General features: G+C 43.5%; 1 protein-coding gene across 3 annotated transcripts in view; it reads left to right on the plus strand.

The window, feature by feature from the left end:
- The window catches only part of LOC139061368 (uncharacterized), a 193600-nt gene extending 184283 nt beyond the window's left edge, over positions 1-9317 (plus strand). For all 3 annotated transcript variants that reach the window (XM_070541336.1, XM_070541334.1, XM_070541333.1), the window contains one exon: positions 8273-9317. In XM_070541336.1, coding sequence (XP_070397437.1) covers positions 8273-8650 — 378 coding nt within the window. In that variant the 3' untranslated portion in view covers positions 8651-9317. The remainder of the gene's footprint in view (positions 1-8272) is intronic.
- The last annotated feature ends 11479 nt before the right edge of the window (positions 9318-20796 follow it).

A 20796-nucleotide genomic window follows, 5' to 3' on the forward strand; every position in this document is an offset into this window, starting at 1 on the left:
CACCATAGTCCTCCATAAAGAAAGCAACAAAATCCAAATAAAGAAAGGCGTCACGCGGGGAGATACGACCTCCCATGCTATTCACAGCGTGTTACAGCAGGTATTCAGATACTTGGATTGGGAAGAATTGGGGGATAAAAGTTAATGGAAAATACCTGAGTAACTTGCGATTTGCTGATGATATTGCCTTGCTTAGTAACTCAGGGGACAAATTGCAATGCATGCTCACTGACCTGGACAGGCAAAGCAGAAGGGTGGGTCTAAATATTAATGTGCAGAAGACTAAAATAATGTTTAACTGCCTTGGAAGAGAACAGCAGTTTACAATATGTAGCGAGGCACTGGAAGTGGTAAGGGAATACATCTACTTAGGGTAAGTAGTGACCACGGATCCGGATCGTGAGACTGAAATATCAGAAGAATAAGAATGGGCTGGGGTGCATTTGACAGGCATTCTCATATCATGAACAACAGGTTGCCATTATCCCTCAAGAGAAAAGTGTATGATAGCTGTGTCTTACCAGTACTCACCTACGGGGCAGAAACCAGGAGGCTTACGAAAAGGATTCTACTTCGATTGAGGATGACTCAACAAGCTATGGAAGGAAGAATGGTGGGTGTAACGTTACGGGATAAGAAGAGATCAGATTGGGTGAGCGAACAAACGTGATTTAACGACATCTTAGTTGAAATCAAGGAAAATAAATGGGCATGTGCAGGGCACGTAATGAAGAGGATCCAGTCTGGTAACCCTTAATGGTCATTAAGTGTTACGGACTGAATTCCAAGAGATGGGAAGCATAGCAGGGGGCGGCAGAAGGTTAGGTGGACGGATTAGATTAAGAAGTTTTGCAGGGACAACATGGTCACAACTAGCACATGACCGGGGTAATTGGAGAAGTATGGGGGAGGCCTTTGCTCTGCAGTGGGCATAGCCAGGCTGATGGTGATGATGATGATAACTTTACTTGAAATGATGAGTATGCAAAGTCGCAATGCCATTTGAAGCCATAAGGACAAAGTTTATGCTAATCCACGCACTACCCATCATTCCTATGCTGGTGGAACCACCCCGTTTGCAGCTCCTGGAGACACTAGCACCAAAGTTCGTTCTAGTAATTATTGGATTAAAGTCTAAGGCCTTTACCATTTGTATTGTATTCCTTACAGTGGTACACTTCTAGGGCTTTTACGAACGTGCGCCTGTTGTCATCGTTGACTCTATGTGCAACAACTTCATCCGGGAATGTGCACGCACAGAAAATGCCTGTTTGCGACCTGCTCCGACTGTGGCGGTTGCTTCCGACCGCTTAATTTTTGTCGCCAGCACTGGTCAGATAACTTAGGAATGGTTTTCCGATTACTTTCAGTGCGCATTAACATATATTCACATACGCTTGGAAAGAGATGTAAGGAGCTGAGCGATCACTTGCCTGCTGTTATATTCCCAGTGCAGAAAGCAAACTCACAGTCCTCGCATATTCCACATTTGACTCGGCTGTAATGGAAAGTGAAATCGCTTCAGTATGTCAGTCATGCTTGCGTGGGGAGGACGAAGAGGGGAGGACTTGCATCGGAGGACTCGTGTCGGAGAACTCGGTATCGAAATTCAACATTCAGTGATATTTTGTGCCAGTGTAGGTGTCTGTTGCTGCAAGTGGTGTTTGCTTGGCATTGCTGGCTACTTGCTATCCAGCGGCAGTGGTAGAGTTTCTTGCACTGGTCTTGCACAAAGGCATGCATGACAAACGCTCGTAGATAGAGCAGGTCAGGTGGATGAAGCTTGCACAGTCTCGTTTCACGCATTCGAGCCTCTGCGGCACAACGGACCATGTCTTCCCTCTGCTCTTGCACATTTTAAGTAAATCGCCTCTTTGCGGAACATTGCTCGAGTGGTGGCTGATGCCTGCTTGCTCTCGATTCAGAAGGCATCGGAGGATGGTGGCCCACGGTGTGCGACGCACAGGCTGTTCGCTGTAAAGGGTCTGTACGAAAGCAGTACTGCCTTCGTGGTATTTGCATGCCGCACATGTCACTGATCTTCGCTGCCAGCTTTCACGTGCGTTGGCAACAACACGATTTCCACGAGAGCAGTGTCCAGTATTGAAACCAGCTCTCAATGTTTTCATGCCTCTGTTGTTACAATAAAACAACACGGAAACCAGTAATCTGTTTTGATGTTGTTGCTTATTTAAATATTGAATAAGTGGTATGCTTTAGGGTCGTTAATAGTGTTCTACGTTTACAATTACCAAGTGCACCCTCTTTACGGAGATGCCAGCACAACGCATCGTAAAATAGACGTCAACACAAAAGCCCAATTTCCACGGAGCTTACTGTTGGCCCCTCCAAAATTGTGCCGATCTCTGATGGTGTGACCAATTTGGCGGAACCTAGTTGCAGAGAGCTGCAACTATTGACAGCAGTCGCAGATCGACAGAAATTGCTTGGCTGCCGAGTGAAAATTGCGCCGTGTGAAACAACTTTAACAGTAAAGCTGACTTAAAAAAACTGGCAGCCATTGTGCAACACATTAGAATAATTGAGGTCATACCGCTCGATTCACACGAACAAGAAAGACAACAGGCTGTGCGCAAAATATCGACAGATTTTATTTCAGGAGAGCATGGTTACTTATACCGACAGAACGAGTAGGAATCATCACACGTGCAAACAAACATTTTCCAGATGCACACTTTCTTTTCTGCTCAGAGTAATTGGATCGCATGTTTTCTCGTTTAGTACGGTTTTTCCTCAAGTTTTTTCCCAAAATGTATGAACGAGGTTCTACTGTATGTACCTTGCACTGTCTGCATATGAGGTTTACGAGCCATAGGATTTGAGAAAAATCTGTATACCTCGTGTACTCGCGTAATGAACATACTCGCATAATAAGTGCACCCCAAACTTTGCTCTTGCAAATGTGGATTTTTGTTTTTCATCGCACGTTAACTGCACTCCCAACTTTGCTTGTGTTCAGTGCCATGATAAAGCAATCGTGCTGCAGTTTTTTGGAGAGACTAGAACCTATTGCTCTCACTTGCATGTAAAGCAAGCACAATTAATCTCGATGTACGTCGCGGTGTTGGAAACATTTAATGAGGATGCCCAGTGAGAAACGCCGAGATCACATAAATGATATTCCACAGCTAGTTTATGTAGGCTACATATTCGCGCTAGCAGCCGTGGAGGCACACCGGCAGGGGTTCGATGACTGAGAAGCTGGTGAGAAAGCCAGGGCAAGCGAACAGTGGCGGCAAGCATGCAGCCTATTCTTAGCGCATGCTTGCCACCAGTGGCGGTGCTCAGGTGACTCGAGAGAAAAAAAAAAAAAAACAAGCAACTGGGCTCTCTGCAACACCAACTTTGCACAGTTTATACTCTAACGTAATAGGAGAGTGTGTACGCGGATGCGTGGCTGGGTGCGACTCACGGGCGAGTCTAAGTGAAGAAGGGGCGGCCAGCACTTTGGTCAGCACAGCCGGGCGTAGCGTTGAATTTGCGTGCCTGTTGCTCGCTTTGCTGCCTGTCGTTGGTTTTGCTGTGTGCGATGGGCAAGAAGTCTAGTTATAGGCCTGCTGCACAACAGAGAGTTTGTTTGTTCACAAAACAGAGACGCTGATCGGGCATTGGTAATGACATGCCGATTAGCGGGATGGCCAAGGAAAGAGGCACACACGCAGTGTGCTTGTCGAAACATTGGGTGCTGAAAAGCAGCGCTTTAACGTGATGCTTGTCATAACGACAGACAGTGGGAAGCGGCTGTGAGAATGAGCTGTTGTAGAACTACGATAGGGACGAAGCAGCCAGTGACCTGGGTGACAGGTCTCAGGACTCCAGTGCGGAGTGAAGTGCAATAGAAACACTGTTACGGTTTCCAAATAGTAAACGTGTATTTTTATTGCAAAGATAAGTTATCTAATGCATTTTTCAACTCATTACCGTCTTACTTTTCAATTTTTGCTGTTGCGAAAAAGTTGCCATAAATTATACCCAGCATAATAAGCACACCCCCGTAACTTTGCTTCCATTTTCTTGGACGAAAAAAGTGCATCGATTATGCAAGTATATATGGCATATATCTGCTGCGAGGGCATGCTGACTGGTATTCGTACTACTAGTATACAGTTGCCGACTGATTTTTTGGACTCCAAAAATTCGGACATGCTCGTTTATTCGGACTGCTTCGTGGCACTGCCATTCTCCCCATAGACCATAATGTAAAAAGACTGCCGAAAGTTCGGACACCTTGCAACCTCTTGTTTGATTTTTCGGACACTCTTTGAGCCAACTCAGTCGATGGCACTTGCCCCCACCCACTCTGATCGGTGCATGATTCGACTTGCTGAACACCATTTTTGTTTTGAACTGAGCCTTCTTGCTGCCCCACGAGGTGGCACTACTGCAAATCCCCGCTCATCATCATTGTTTCTGCCTGGTTCGGTAGAGTGGCCACAGCAGTTCCGGTCTCAGTTTAGTAAGCAATGTCAAGGCAATCCAGCAGCTCATTTGTTTCTTTATTTGTACACAATGCTGCGAGTAGGCCACGTCTTTAGTTTGTGCGACTGGTGTCAGCATGACGGCGCGGTGGTGTTTGTTTTGTGTGCTGTGTCGAGGTTGCTGTGATCCAACGTGGCATGCGGAAACATCGCGTCAAGTGTCTAATAGCGCTGACAGTGCCTGTGGAGACTGCGCTGTGGAATGCTGGCAAGCGTGGTTCTAAATGTACCACATGTCAATGGCGAAAAAGATTGCCATCATGCGACAAGCTCAGAGCGATGGGTCTCAAAGTCGGAGTTGGCCGAGAATTTAATATATCAAAGTAGACGGTCTTGGATGACATGCAAAACAAGATGAAGGTTTTTGGCGTAGCAACTAAGTCTTGCTACAGCTTGGAAAGGAAAAATTTTAGAGACGGCAGCCACCCGAAGTTCGAAGAAGCCCTCCACATGTGGTTGTGTGCTACGGCCGCCAAGAAGCGGATTCCTGTGTCTGGAGACCTTCTGAAGCAGAAGGCAGAGACGCTCACTCTCATGGATAACATTGAGGGCTTATGTTCATTGATGGATGGCTCCGTCATTTCAAGAAAAGGTATGACCTCGCTTTAAAGAAGATGTGTGGCGAGAGTGGTGGCGTCAACTGGACCCTTGGTAAAAATTATCGCTCGGAGACTGGATTCGCTGTTGTGCCAGTTTTCACAAGATAATGTTTTTAACTGCGATGAAACAGCTCTATTCTATAAGATGCTGCCCGATAAGACCCTTTCTGTGTCTGGCGATCCCTGCCACGGCGGGAAGCATAGTAAAGAGCGCGTCACCAAATGGTAGGCAGCAGCATGTCAGGGACGGAGAATCTTCCGCTTCTTGTGATTGGAAAATCAAGAAGCCCGAGATGTTTCAAGGGAGTGAAGTCGGCAATAAACATGCTTGCGGATGCATGGAAGGCGGTGACCCCTGTCCCTCTACAGAATTGCGTTTGGCACGCTGGATTTGTTGTAATCGATGAAGCGGGTGCCGTGGAGGCCCAGGATCTGTTGCCTTCCGATCTGCTCCCTACTGACGCCAAAAATGTCCTTCGAGACCTGCGCAGTGGTGGCATTGCAATTCCAGACACTGTCTCGTTTAACAGTTTCATAGATGCTGACGGTGCTTTACTGACATGCACAGCATTCGATGACGAGATCATTCGTCAGGTTTCTGCTGCCCCGCCAGACGATGACTCCGAGTCGGAAATGATGCACCATGTGCGCTGCTGCTGTCTCATGTGCAGCGTGTACAAGCAGTGACTGTGCTTTCAGCCGCCTGTAGTAACCGCACAACCCTCTCCGAGATTCAGGCTGATCTGAAAAACTTCACTTTGGCCTAGTTGGTATTTACTGCATATCATATTGACCGCAAATAAAGATGGGGACATAGGGAGAGAACACATAAACAGCACGGGCGGTAACTTTCAAATGTTTTATTCACAGCAGCCCGTGGGCATGTATAGGCAAATAGAACATGCACAGATCGCAGCAAACAAGAACACACATCAGCTTAGCGTGGCAACGAATTATCAAAAAATCTATTTCCGATTGAAACAACCTAATGGAGGTATCGCTAACAAAGTCTTGGCCTTTCTTTTTTATCTGATAAGCCTCCATCAGTTCACGTGTAGTCTGGTCATGGCTTCTCCCCAGAATCTTTATCTCCTCAAAAAGAGGTGCACAGCGACAGGCATTGCAGTGCGCAGGTAAGTGTGCCAGTTCATGTGCGCCAACATGAATAAGTGCGTCAACATGAACAAAAGTTAAAGAAAGATGAATTGGCACACTTACCTGCGCACTGCAATGCCTGTCGCTGTGCACCTCTTTTTGAGGAGATAAAGATTCTGGGGAGAAGCCATGACGAGACTGCACGTGAACTGATGGAGGTTTATCACATAAAAAAAGAAGGGCCAAGACTGTGTTAGCGATACCTCCATTAAGGTTGTTTCAATCGGAAATAGATTTTTTTTATAATTGGTTGCCACGCTAAGCTGATGTGTATTCTTGTTTGCTGCGATCTGCGCATGTTCTATTTGCCTATACATGCTCACGGGCTGCTGTGAATAAAACATTTGAAAGTTACCGCCCGTGCTGTTTATGTGTTCTCTCCCTATGTCCACGTCTTTATTTGCGGTCAATATGATATGCAGGCTGGTCTGATTGCGCTTAAACGGAACAGCGTGCAACAGTGCATTCATGATTTCTTCGAGCCTACTGCCGAGCCTGAATAAGTGCGTGGAAATAAAGGATTTCTTTTTTTTTTTTCCAGAACTGTTTTTTCAGACACCTGTTTATTAGGACATTTCTGTGGTCCCCGTGAGGTCCAAATAAACGGTCGGCAACTGTATCGATAGAACCTCACTCATAGGTTTTGGAAAAAAAACTAGGAGAAAGAACATACTAAATGGGAAAACGTATGATCCGAAGTAACTAAAAAGATTGGCGCACAACTATAGTTGACATCTATGTAATGCGAAGTGTCGCGCATCGAGCTGGTGGTGCTTCGGCTGCCCGAGATGTGTTTTGTTGTTTTCCTATTGCGTGTTGTTTTAAGAAAGCGACCAGAAACCAAAATGAAATCGAGCTGGTGAGTGACGTTCGCTGCTGAAGCGAAAGGTGATGCCTACATTGTGCCGCCTGCAACAGGGAACGGCAGCGCGTTTGTATTACCGCCTACTAACTGCATGCAGTATGCTACCAATGTCACTACACACCACGCACTGTAAAACAGATAGGTGAAGACACTTATTGCAATAAATTTGGCAGTGATAGCTGTGAATGCGGCATGTGACGACTGGGGCAGAGATTTGCTAGTACCGGAATTTTCTGGCGCCGTCATTTTCATGTGAAATTAATGCCTATACACTCTTCTCGATTGCACGCGTCTCGTGCCTTTCCTTATTTACATTAGATCTAGCAGCTGGAAAACGTATCGTATGATTACAGTTAGGCGACGTGCTGGACATTGGTGCCAAAAAATTGTGTTTTCCGGAAACATATGAGCCAGTAAAAAATTAGCTTTACTTTAATGGGAATCTTTTGTGTTCTCAATTGCGAACGTTGGCGCCGGGAAAAGATACGTAACGGAAACGTATCACCGAGGCTTTACTGTACATCAACAACATAGTGACATGCAATTTTACTGGCTGTGATCACAAATTTCTCTGGAAATTCAATGTTTTCTCATATTCTTTGGTCTGTAAACTACTGATGCCTACTGTGCCTGCCCATCTGTTTTATGTATAATTAATCTGAAATGCACGGCCACCAAATAAAAGGTGATATCAACGAAACAATTTGAGAGCCTGTGAAGGCCCCGACATGTCATATTGTTATCGCATTTTATTTTATTTTGTGATTCTGTAGTTTAGTTCAGGTATGCTACTCCTTCGCCTGGCTGGTTTCCCTTGAACCCTGGACTGGGGTGTACTATGTGTGTTGAACTTTTGTGACTGGATCGAACAGAAGCTGGTCGACCCACTCTTGTTCACCCGCCATGGTAGGCCAGTGGCAGCAGCCTTGCGCTGCTGAGCTCGATCCCGGCCACGACAGTCGCATTTTGACCGCGGGGAAATTAAAAAAGAAAACCCATGTGTACTTAAATTTAGGTGCATGTCAAAGAACCCCAATGAGTGAAAATTAACTATGGCTTCCTCATAATCAGATTGTGGTTTGGCACGTAAAGCCCTAGAGTTAAATTTTTTTAAAACAATATTTGGTCTAGTGCAAAACTACCTTTCTCTGCAGGACTTGGGCCAGGCAAGCGAGAGCAACATCGACGAGCTGTACCACACGACATATGCGGCGCTGCTCTCGAACCACGCGCAAGCGCTCGGCGACTACTGCCACATTGCGGTGGCCCGGCTGCCGTACACCACGCTGCCCGATCGTCTCGACTTGGTGCCCGAGAAGCGGTACCTTCTGCCACAACACCTGCAGCCTCTGCTGGTGGCCCTGCTGCACGGGACGACGCTACCAGAGAGTCGCGCCGACCTGGCACTTCGCTCGGAGTCATGCAGCCGCTTCACCAGTGCTCTGGCCAATGCCGGCAACACCCACGAGGAGAGAGGCTTTGCAGAGGACAGTGTGTGCGGGAAACTGCGATCCATGCTGCTTGCCGCCTAGAAGCGACTACGGCGTTGCTCTGGTGGAACTCAGCTCGAAGCCTGTGCCAACATGGCACTTCTCCTGAACGTGTCAAGTCGTTTCTACAGTGGTCTTACAGGTCTGCAGTGGTTTTACAGTGTGGTGGTGAGAATGTGAAGGCTTTGCATTGGACAGAGTATAGACAGAAAACTGTGGAGCCATTCTTCAAAGTTCCTGATGGGTGGAGGTCGGACGGCACAGTGCTCGGGCTTGGCTGTTCTGGCATGTACGGTGTCGACTGTTGACGGGTTTCCCTCAAAATACCATTTTGTTTTAGTTTCCTCTAAATGGGCTCTTTGACCTAAAGGCAGAAAGGTCTTTAGTGGAAACTCCTTGTGGGCCATTTGCCAGGCATTATTGGGAAGTTCTTATGAAATGTGCTGCTCAAGGAACATTTAAAAAAAATTTTGCTCATTTGTCTTAGAAGCTGTTGTGAATTTGTGAGCCAACTATTACTGCATTGCATGCAGCAGGGAATTTACAATCTCATGTCAAAAAAAAAACAAAAAAATGCTTGCTCTCGCTTCTGCAATGCTGTTCTTGGTTGCGAGAGCATTGCCAGTAATACATAATTGCTAGCTTTAAATTAAGTGAAAAATATTTGTCTGCAATGTGAAAAAAGAAAAAATATTTCACCTTTCCACTATGCGTGGCCTCGGAGGTGGCATAGCTTTGTTGCGCAGCTTTGTCTACTGCAGCCGTCACTGGGTGCCACGACGAGCCCTTTCACCACTGTGGCACTCAACCTTTTTTTGGTCAAGGGCTTTGTCCTCTTGGCCTATCCACTGTGTAGCTTCCAGTGTGCTAGCAGAGACGAAAAGAGAAAGAAAGCCAGGTATCGGTGTGATAACTTCGCTGACAGTTAAAGGATTCACAAAGTTTTTTCGGCATGAGGTTCCTGAGACAACATTCTTTAATAGTGAGGCCATTCCATGATTAGTTACAGAAGTGTTACAGGGCTCCTTTAGCTGTTGAACAACAACTGGTGGCGCACATGTCAAAGTGACAGGACAGCCATTTTGTAAGACGACGGTTGTCATGATCGAGTCCAGTGCACCTGCAGCCAGACGCACAAGTGAAAGCTGGTAGGTGTAGTGGTTGAGGCGCAGCAGAGCTTTCGGAATAGCGTTAAAGTTGAATGTGGTTATAATGCAGTCACATCCGATACAAATATACCTTCATTAAGTCTAACAATCATTATGAGCATACACGTGGATACTGTCAAACGCGCATACAACCGAGTTCGCAAAAATATGCGAATAAGTTCAATATGCAGTTGACCTCCATTAATACAGTCCTTAAGTGTGGGACCGACGAAACTTGTGGCATGTATTATCAGGCGAGTCAGATTAAACGGAAGGCAGAAAAAATGCCAGAACACGCTGTTGATTTGCTTGGCAGTATTGCGTTGGCAGTCACCGCAATACAGCCATGTTATGCGGTGAAGCATGCCAACCTGAGAAAGGTGCCACTGTTATGGGACATGGAACATGTTTTTTTTTTTATTATTTACACACGCACGAACGCTGTTTCAGTCACATTATGAGCACTGAGACGCATATGTTCACTGGCCGGCCTTCAGAGCTTTAGGTTGATCCCTCCTCTTTTGTTGGCTTTAAACATCTCCTTAATTGACTTTTTTTTTTATTTCACTGCCTTCCCGTTTCGCTAGCTTTCCCAAAACATGGATGGTTTTTCTCTGCTTCTCAGTGCATGGCGCAGGCGTGCGCATATAATTAAGGAACGCTTGCTAGGCCCTGTTAATGGTCTCGTATACAACCCAGGCAGTACAAACTCATCTAGAAGACAAAATATTTGGGCTTGTTCAAGCCAAAAGGTTGCCTACAATCCGGCTTGTACAAGCTGAGCAATAGCCCTAAAATTACACAAGCACTCCTGAAGCCAAGGTAATGCTCCCTCCTTATTCGTCTTGGGGAAGTACATGTAGAACTCGTGTATGAAGGCTTATTTTGCTTGCCCGAGAAAATACAGGGGGTTTCTGCGAACACTTGGGGCAGATAGCACAATTCCAGTCCAATAGCTGGTCTACGCGAACAAGCGGGCATTACTTACAGAAAAAAATTGAAGTGCGCAATCGACTAATTAACAAACATACACTAATTAAGTTTTAGTCTAATTTATTTATGGCACATATCATAATTGACAAATTATAACGGGTGAGAGCACAAGGCATATCCACTTGAAATGAATTGTGTGGATGACACCGTTGGTGGGATATGCACCATCAAACTTGTGGTAAAAGAGCGCTGTCTTTCCACCTAATTTCCAAACAAAGCATCGTTTTATGCATTGAAGTACAAAAGTAACTGGAACACCAATGCATTTCTGCGCGAAGTTCGTGAATTAATATCTCAAAACTGGTGCCAACTTGAGAATTCGTTCCAAGTGGATCTGACTTCTGAACTCCTTGGCTAGATTTTGTAAATTGCAATATGTGTCATAAGGTAATTAGGTAAAATTTAATTAGGAATTTTTTAATGAGTCGATTATAAATTAAATTTCTTTTGTGAAAACAATGTCCATCTCTTCGAGTAGACCAGCTCATGGACTAGAATTGTGCTATTGCCACAGGCAATTTTTTTAAAATTTGTGAAAGGGTTATCTGAAACACCCGGCATACAATCTACACTTTAAAAAAGAAAGGTGAACTATGGTAATCATGGGGCTAATGCAGGTCACTGGTACTGGTATGCTTTTCTTGGAACCAATGTCATGATTCAGGAATTCTGGTAGATGTACATGTATTGACTGGTTCTAACTTCAATCAATCTTTATCAATCAATCAATCAATCAATCAATCAATCTTTATTTATCCAGAAAATCTGGATGGTCTTCAGGGCTAAAAGCTGCTCTAGGCAGCTTGACTGGGTCCCTGGAGACCGTTACATTGGCAACTGCAACGTTCCTTCCGCAATTTTACGAACGCGGCAAATCAAGCAGACATGTCGCAATTACAGTGGATGTTAGTACTTATGAAGATAACAGATTTGCAATATGAAGCACATAAAATGTTGACAAAGTACAAAAATAAATTGACCATATTAATATACAAATTTTAAATTCACAATAATACCCCTGTCACACGGCAAATCTAATGTCATTTCCAGCAAATTACATTTGTTGTGATTAATGTCATTATCACAGCGTGCTGTCACACGGTGAAAACTAATGTCATTTGAAAATGATGACAATGACGATAGTAAAAAAAAAAGGACATGCCTCAAACCCACTTTTGTCCAATAATTATTTTCCAATATGCTAAATTCCACTAGAATATGTGATCATTGCTTTCAAACCGTAGCGTTCGATTGCTAACTTGTCGACATTGCCAACAAAGTCGAGTTGAGCCAAGCCAAGCCAAAGCTAAGGCAAGCAACAGGGCAAAGAGAATGACAGGCGCGTCCGCTACATCTGCTACAGTGGTACGACAAGGGCAGTTGCATGTCATTGCCGTTCTGATGTGCATGCGAGCTTCTAATATCCTCATTCTTGGCGCGTGCCACAGGAAAACACGCACATGCTTTTACGCCAACTCAATTCAAGTGGCCGCGGCCGATGCTCCGGTGCGAACCAACATGACTGCTGCAGCGAAAGCTAAAGACGGCTGTCTGGTCACTGGACTGAGAGTAGTTTTCTGTATTTACGCACGTGGTGGGCTTCAGTGTTGTTAAAGCAATAATTAGCTAATAAAACTGATAGAATAATAGTGATTTTTGTTAGAACAAAAAAAGAAGCATGTACTGTTTGCAAAACACTGGTACACTTGTGGTGTCGAGGATACACATTCGGTTCCAAACGAATGTGAATGAGTTTGGCGAACTCATTCGTTTGTATATGTCATTTTCGACGAATGTCATTACGTTTTACCGTGTGACAGCAAACAAATGGCATTATCAGCGAATGTCATTCGTTGTAAATGACATTAGATTTGCCGTGTGACAGGGGTATAAGTCATTGTAGTTGAAAATGAGCAAGTAAAATTAACTATGAAGAATACAAGAATAGAAATTTAAGAGACATATAGCGAAATCGTGGATGAGAAAGACTGATACCTACTTAGGCGGCAAGGTAAGAGCAATATATAAAATGGCATAAATATGTCATTCCAACAATCAGAACTGGAAAACTGTTGTTCATGACATGGATACAAACTGTTGCCGCAATTGTCAGTGTGTAGCAGTCATTGTTTCTGGAAATTTATTCTAAATGGATGGCAAGTTGAAATGAAGTGCTTGTAAATTGTAGTTAGTGCAGAAACATGGTACAAACCATGAGGCAGTTTGTCGCGTACGCGTATTAGTGTTAGCTTTTAGGCATGCTATTGTCGCAAGGAATTCTTTATAAGTGTCTGAAAAGTAAAAAGATAGTGAAATCTGAAATTTGTACTAGTGCCGAATTTGTATGATATTGTAATCTTGAAAAGACTGTTTTAGTTGAAGCCAGATAAGGAATGTTTGCTACATGTCTAAGAATTTTCTTTTGCAAAAGCAGAATTTTGTTTAGGTTCTGTTGTAGTAGTTTATACCAAGCTGCAGTAGTTAATGTGTGACGCAAATAGCGCGTAGTACACCTGGAGTTTTACCTTCGAGGGAAGTAAGTGTTGACGTCGTGATAACGTACCAGCAGTGTATGAAAGTCTTTTGCAGAGCTGTTCTACATGTGAATTCCAACTTAGGTGAGTGGAAAATGTAGCACTGAGTACCTTGTGCTCGCTTACTATAGTGATATTCTGACCTTCATATAGAATAGGGTCTAGCAGATCGGGTGCTTTATTTCTTGCACATAATATAACTACTTTTTTGTTTAGAGGATTAACTTATTTCATTGAAGCTGGACCATGTGGGAAGCTTCGAAAGTGCGTTATTACTTTTAAATGCCAAACCGTTGACGTCAGGGCCAGAAAATAGTATGGTGCTGTCATCGGCGAATATAATACATTTCGCTGTTTTATCAATATTTACGAGATCATTTACGTATACGTTAAATAAAAGGGGACCCAGAATGCTCCCTTGGGGGTACACCTCTTAGAACAGGAAGAAACGACGATTGTAAATCTTGCAAACATACTTACTGCTAGCAGTTGTGTAAGTAAGATTTCAACAAATCCAAAGTATTCCCACGAAAACCACACATGAATAATTTGTCTGCGAGAATGTCATGACTGTGGAAGTCGAACGCCTTTGAGAAGTCGGCAACCAGGCCTAGCGTGTAAAGTTTGTTATCTATATTACGTACTATGTTTTCTTTCAAAGTTAGTAACACTGTTTCTGTCGACCTTCCCTTTTGAAAGCTGAATTGCGCATCTGATAAGATATGTCTGCTAGAAAAAAGCTTGTTATATAAGGGCAAATTTTTTTTTCTAAGCCTTTTGAAAAACCAAGACAACAGAAATAGGTCTGTAGTTATTTATTATCTGCTTTTCACCCCCTTCATGTATTACAGAATTTCTTGCTTTCTTCATTTCTTAAGGAAAAGTGGCAGTTTCCAGCTCGAGATTGTATATATGCATTGGCTCAGAAGTTGGAGATGTAATAATATATTTCACAGATTTTATTCGTATATTGTTTATGTCAAAGGCCTTGCAATTGTTGAGGTTCATGAAAGTACTGAAGGTTTCGGCTTCATCTGTTGGCGAAAGCACTCGAAAATCTACTAATCTGAAAAACGTTTTGTATTATGGGCTAAATTCATGCTTTTCCAAAGGTATGCATTATTGAAAGCACCGGCATAGATTCCACAGTTTGGTATAAAGCTCATGAAGGTATAATGCTCAGAGCCTGTGTATGACACACAAACGTGTCACTTCTGTACCAAAATGAAATTCTTTATGTTTGAATAGTCTCGCAACAGCATAACACTTCGTAAGCGAATAGCACTTTAGAAATTTGAGTATATACTGCTAACACAAGAAAAATACATGCAGCATACAAAGGTGTTGAATGAGGCACACTGAAAAGCCACCTTGCGAAAATATTGTAAGTGCCATTTCTATAACCAGCCTTTTAGAATAATGTTTAGGAGGCAAGAAAACCAGCAAAATGCAAATTTTTATTCTTGCAAATTATGTACATCTGCTTGCCTTGCACTGATTGTGACTAAATTTATATAAAGGTAATGAATCGCATGTCCATAAAAACTGACCTGCATTCCCATCCTAACCAGACTAAGGTACAGAACTAAGGAGGACAAAGAAAGGGATGTCAGCTGGTGGCAGGTCCCAGTGGCTTTTGAAGAACCTGCGCTAGTAAAAAAATGAAAGGAAAAAGAAAACCCTCGTTTAGAGTAAAACCAGCAAATAAGAGTTATATGCTTAACATCAACATGATTAAGAAATAATGTCTACATATAAAAAAATAGCGATGACACTATCCAAAAAGATGCTGTTTCCCCACTGAGAGCTGTCAAGTGTATGTTTATAACCCTATAGTTTCTGTAGCGCACATCATTTTCAAGGACTGATCCCATGCTAGTTATAAAATGACAATACTTTAGGACCTGAACACTCACGATGCATGGTTGCTTGTTTTAAGCCTTGATTTTCAGTGGCTGTCCTCGCAAGGCTGAACAATGGTATAAAAACAAATACAACAATAAAAAGCACCATCATTAAGGGACCAAAAATATAAAAGTGAAGGCATATCTTAATGACAGAAGGCCGGTATAATTCACACTATAATTTAAAATGCCTATTCAGGATCACCCAAAGCATCTCCCATGCTCTTTTGCTGCTTGGAACTTACTATCGCTTTATTTTACTTGGCATCTTGTTGGCAAGCTGCCCTGAACACCAAATACAGTTGCAATAATTGATGTCTTACTCTATTTGGTGTTCCAAAATCTGTTGTCTAAAATAGAATATATCATAATCTATACAAGTTTCTGCATGACCACAGTGAAGCATGATGTTGAAACAGCATGCATAGGTAGCCCTTGGACGTTATCTGGCCATTGTCGATAGGTATTTGAAGACTACATGGGACAGTTGATGTAAGTAGAGTTTAGAAACCTAAGACAAAATATTAATCATTTACCATGCACTAAATTCTTATGTAGGACCAACAGTCAATTCTATGGAAATGTAAACATGCTACACAATGCTGACTTAGTCAATAACATTAGTGTAGCTTAAATTTCTGAATAAAAACTAACTGAACAATAAGCATAACACAACATGCCAACTTCTTACCCGCTTGTAAACTGCAATTCTTCAACCAGGTGACTGCTGCTTGGGAGAAGCTTGGAAGCATCTGGAAGCTTTCTCCTTAGGAGAAAGCTTCCAGATGCGACTAAAGAAATTAAATTGGTCGCCTGCAAAACGTTTATACGACCAGTTCTGGAATATGCGAATGCTGTGTGGAGCCCTCGCCAAAAATGCTTAAAAAAGAAAGTGGAAAGAATTCAGCGGATTGCAGCACGCTTTATATGCTCCAAGTATCGCCGTACTGACTCGGTTACAGAGATGATACAGCAGTGTGAATTAGAAACGCTGGAAATGAGAAGAATAAAACATCGACTCAAACTTTTTTCCAGATAATGCAAGGGGCATTAAAAATAAATAAAGAACATTATGTGAAAGCGCCTCTAAAACGTGGTTCAAGTAAAAGTCACAGCAGGGTACTACAACCTATTAACACACGTACGGATGTATATCGGTATTCCTTTTTTCTGGATGTAATTGAACTATGGAACAAACTGCCAAGTGATGTTGTGGAGAGTGTGAACGTGCAACAATTTGAGCTGGGTGTCGATATGTTTTTGAGAAATGGTATACAAATTTTGAATTCTGATTCATGATTGCTCATGGAAGTGCTTATGAAATGTATGTGTTCTTCTTCCCTCCCTGTAACGACCCTCACTGGAGGGTTAACAGTATGACCAAATAAATAAATAAAATGGCACGGGTCTTTGCATTTTCCCATGTGGAATAGCTTCAAATAGTTTCTGGAAAACTAAACCATCTAGTCAAACAATGCAGGTAACACAAAGCATCAGCAGTTTTGGCTGATAACCGAATCATTGTCACAAAACAGTTCTGCAATTAATAAATGAAATTTGTGGAAACTCAGTTTTATGGAACTGCAAGGGGGAGGGAATTTTATATAAAAGTTTTATATAAATGTCCACCCAACTGTAGCTACACAGGGTGCATGACAATTTTCTCTTTAAGAGGTGTCCATAAATTTGTTTCATTCCGAACACCATGAATTTTGGGAGTAAGAATCAGTGCACTTATACCTAGTCAAACAACAGCCCTCTAAAGTTACCTTTAATGGCACTGTAGACATGCAGGTCCGAGGCTCATTTTCTGCCACCGGCCTTGAGTGCTGAAGTTTCCACCCAAGCTGTCTGAAAACACTGGGTAGGATGCCCGCAGTGAAGCATCTTAAGTCCCAGCTCTACAAAAGAGAGAGCTGTCATGTCTAGAAAAAAAACAAAAAACATGATAGCAAAAAGAATTGAAAGCTAAAAACACTAACATACATAATGTGGCTATTACAATGGCTACATTAAGCAGGAATAAAAGCCCCCAGATAAGTTAAGGCAGAATAGCAAATGGCACTGAATGATTATGCTTTCCTGAGAAATTATTATTGCAGCAACATGTACGCACAAAAATCGGAAGATTTACAGCATAAACGTTGTAACTGTACCTACTGTGTATACAGTGGCGTAGCCAGAAATTTCGTTCGGAGGGCTGACTTTGCAGCTCGGCCTCCTCCTTATAGAATTAGTCGTGAGAACAATATATATATATATATATATATATATATATATATATATATATATATGTATATAGATAAATAAATAATCTGTCATGCAACAACCTTGTTTACATTTTCGTACAATGACCAGGGGAACATCTCAATGACGCTGTCCTTTGTTAGAATGTATTGCGCAGGAGCAGCTGTCACCGGTTGTGCATTGCGAGTAATTGCTCCGAAATTATAGTCGCAACAGAGAGCACATATAAAAAGCAGTTCTGCAAAATATACGAGGGTGAGTCAAATGAAAGTGAGCCAATGCGAATACATGACAAACGGGGTACTTTATTTAAAAGTAAGTCACCATCAGTATTTAGACACTTGTCCTACTAACGAGTCGCGTAATTCCCGTCTCATAAGACTCCTTGGGTTGCTGCCTCAAAAATTTGTAAATGACTACACGTCATCCTCCTACACAAATCCGGTTCCCTTGAGCAGTTTTTTCAAAGTTTACCAAATGTGGAAGACGCAAGGCAACAGGTCTGGGCTGCATGAGGGATGTTGCAGCATTTCCGACTTGAACTTGGCCAGTTTTGTATTAACCACATCAGCGACGTGCGAACGGGCAACGTCGTGAAGCAAGATGTTCCCAATGCTAAATTTTCCACGTCATCTGTTCTTGATTGCGACACGCAGCCGATCCGACCTTTCACAATATCTGAAACTATTTAGAGTCTCTCCAGGTTTAGAAAATTCGATCAATAATGGCCCCTAATGATCTAAATAGAAGTCAACACTTTTCCGGCAGAAATGACGGCCTTAGTTTTCCTTGGGAGTGGTGAATTCAAATGTTTCCACTGTAAGCTTTGCCGTAGTGTTTCAGGCTAGTAGTAGTGGCACCATGAGTCATCCCCAGTCAGAATTGCAGACAAAAAGTCGTCACCCTCATCGGGGGTTCTTTGATGTGCACTTAAATCTATTTACACGGGTGTTTTCGTCTCCATCAAAATGCAGCCGCCGTGACCGGGATTCGATCCCGCGACCTCGTGCTCAGCAGCCCAACACCATAGCCACTGAGCAACCACAGCCTTTTCAATTGTGTTGGGGTTGATTGCACGGTGCCTTTGGCCCGGCCATAGATTGTGACTTTTATGTCCTTCTTTGAACAGTTTGCTACAACGCTTCACAGTGGCCAATGAAACGCAATCTTCCACGCATGCGGCAGCCATACGGCGAATAATTTCTTTTTGGGAAACATCTTCATTTGTCAAAAACCTCACGACACCAAGCTGTTCAACTTTTGGAGTGTCCATTATGTCACGCAATCATGTTCAACCCAGTGTATGAGAGCATTAAAGAACATTTAACCTCACCTCTGCATGTCACTTGTAAATGAGATGCGTATGTATGCGTAAAATAATGAACCGAACCATTATTGCGCGGCGCGGGTTGTCTCACTTTCATTTGACTCGCCTTCGTACATTAGAAATGCGAAGATACAATGGAATATACAAATGTGAAGATACAGCTTGATACAGGGTAAAAAATTGCCACTGGAAACAAAGTTCACTGCGCATATACACAAAACCTCGCAACAAGATGTTTAAATATACGTATAAGTCTCCAATAAATCTACGTACCTAAGAAAAAGCCACTATATATAATGCATCAAACAAGGCAAATAAACAGGTTGCGCAACCACAGATTCACAGATCACAGCACTCCTCCCTCCTTTCCCAAAATGTATCGCGTTCGACGGAAGGCGGCGCGCTTCCTCCCCGCTTTTCTCCCTTGCGCACACAAGACTGAGCCACCATCGTCGGATCAACCCCTCCCCCCCACGCTTTCACTCGCACATAGAGCATGCGGTCACGATGTTATCGCCCTTGGCCTTTATTTATACGGAACATGAGGGCAACGGCAGGAATGCGCCTGGAGTCTTCACATAGCTGCTATCGCAATAATATAATAGTATCCGGCAACTGAATCGTCCCGTGGCCCATTGCTTTCCGCAAAATAAGTAACAAAATCGAACTTTCACCATGCGACAATTCGCTGCGCCACAACAATGTCTTCTTTTCTTTTTCTTTTGTGGGGCGGGGTGCGGCGACATAGAATAACGCAAAGGAAAGCATGTTGGCTACAATCGAATGCCTACTTTGGGCACCTAGTGTGGCTACCGAAGGAATATCGAAGAAAACGTGTGACGCTTGGTCCACAGAAAACGATATGCATACTGCTCGGTATCCTACACCGGCGAGACAAAATTTTCCGGAGAGGTTGCGCTCAAGCGAATGCGTTGCAATCCGTCGAGTCCCCGCAGTGCTGGCGGCGAGCGACTATGCGTTGTTTCTTTTTCTCGTCTGCTAGCCAGAAAGCGTCCAAAACTCTGCCAGGTGAAAATGCAGTCGGCCAGAGAAAAAAAATGGCTGTGGCTTAGCTAAGGTTAAGCCCAGGATGCGAAGCATACTAGCCTTTATTTTAACGCGACAGCGTTAAGGAGCTCGTGTCGCAGAAAAGCCGGTGTCGTCGGCTCAGGCGTGCGGCGCTTGCTCAGGCGCACATTTCGTTGTCGCGCCGAACGCTACGTTGCTCGACGCTCACCGCGTCCGATGCTGGGCGCGTAGTCGCTGCGCCGTAGCAAAGCCTTCAGACTGGGATACATAGCGCAAAAAATTACACAGGGACAAGCAGAACACAGGACGAGCGCTAACTTTCAACAATTGATTTATTGCAGCTGGTGAGTATATATATACTCACTGGGACGCCACTACAATAGAACACACTGAAGGGAAGGGGGAAAAGACAGTCATGTGACTATTATGCCCAAAAATTCAAGCTCTTTCCTTGATAAAAATATAGACGGCGTGCTAACGCATTCGTCACCTGCTCTGGCTATCTCAGCTGCTTCCACAATTTCCCTCGTAATCTTATTCTTGTGGCGATAGACAACAACAGTTCGTTCTAATAGCGGGAAGCATGGAGCCTTCGCGTCACATTTTCTACAATGGGCAGCCAGATGCCCATCTATTGCGATGCTCTCCACTTTGTTACTATGCTCCGCCAAACGCACGTTTAAACATCTGCCCGTCTGGCCCACGTAGTACTTCCCACACGAGAGTGAGATCTTATACACAACATTGCGAGTGCATGCAACAAAAGGAACTTTGTGCGCGGTAGTGCAACCAGGCTTTGGTTTCCTCATGGGACAGCTCATTACACTCAACCTCAAGAGTTTGTTAGGTGCTGTAAACACAACGTTTACACCAGAACGTTGCCCGACCTTTTTTTTAGGTTGTGGGAAACCTTATGAAAGTAGGGAATTGCCGCCACTTTTCGTTTTTCCCTTTCTTCTTTCCTTTCTCTTACGTGGTCCGCTCTCTGCTCATCGCTCATGCATGA

Source organism: Dermacentor albipictus, chromosome 6, assembly GCF_038994185.2.
Source record: "Dermacentor albipictus isolate Rhodes 1998 colony chromosome 6, USDA_Dalb.pri_finalv2, whole genome shotgun sequence".
Taxonomy (NCBI): domain Eukaryota; kingdom Metazoa; phylum Arthropoda; class Arachnida; order Ixodida; family Ixodidae; genus Dermacentor; species Dermacentor albipictus.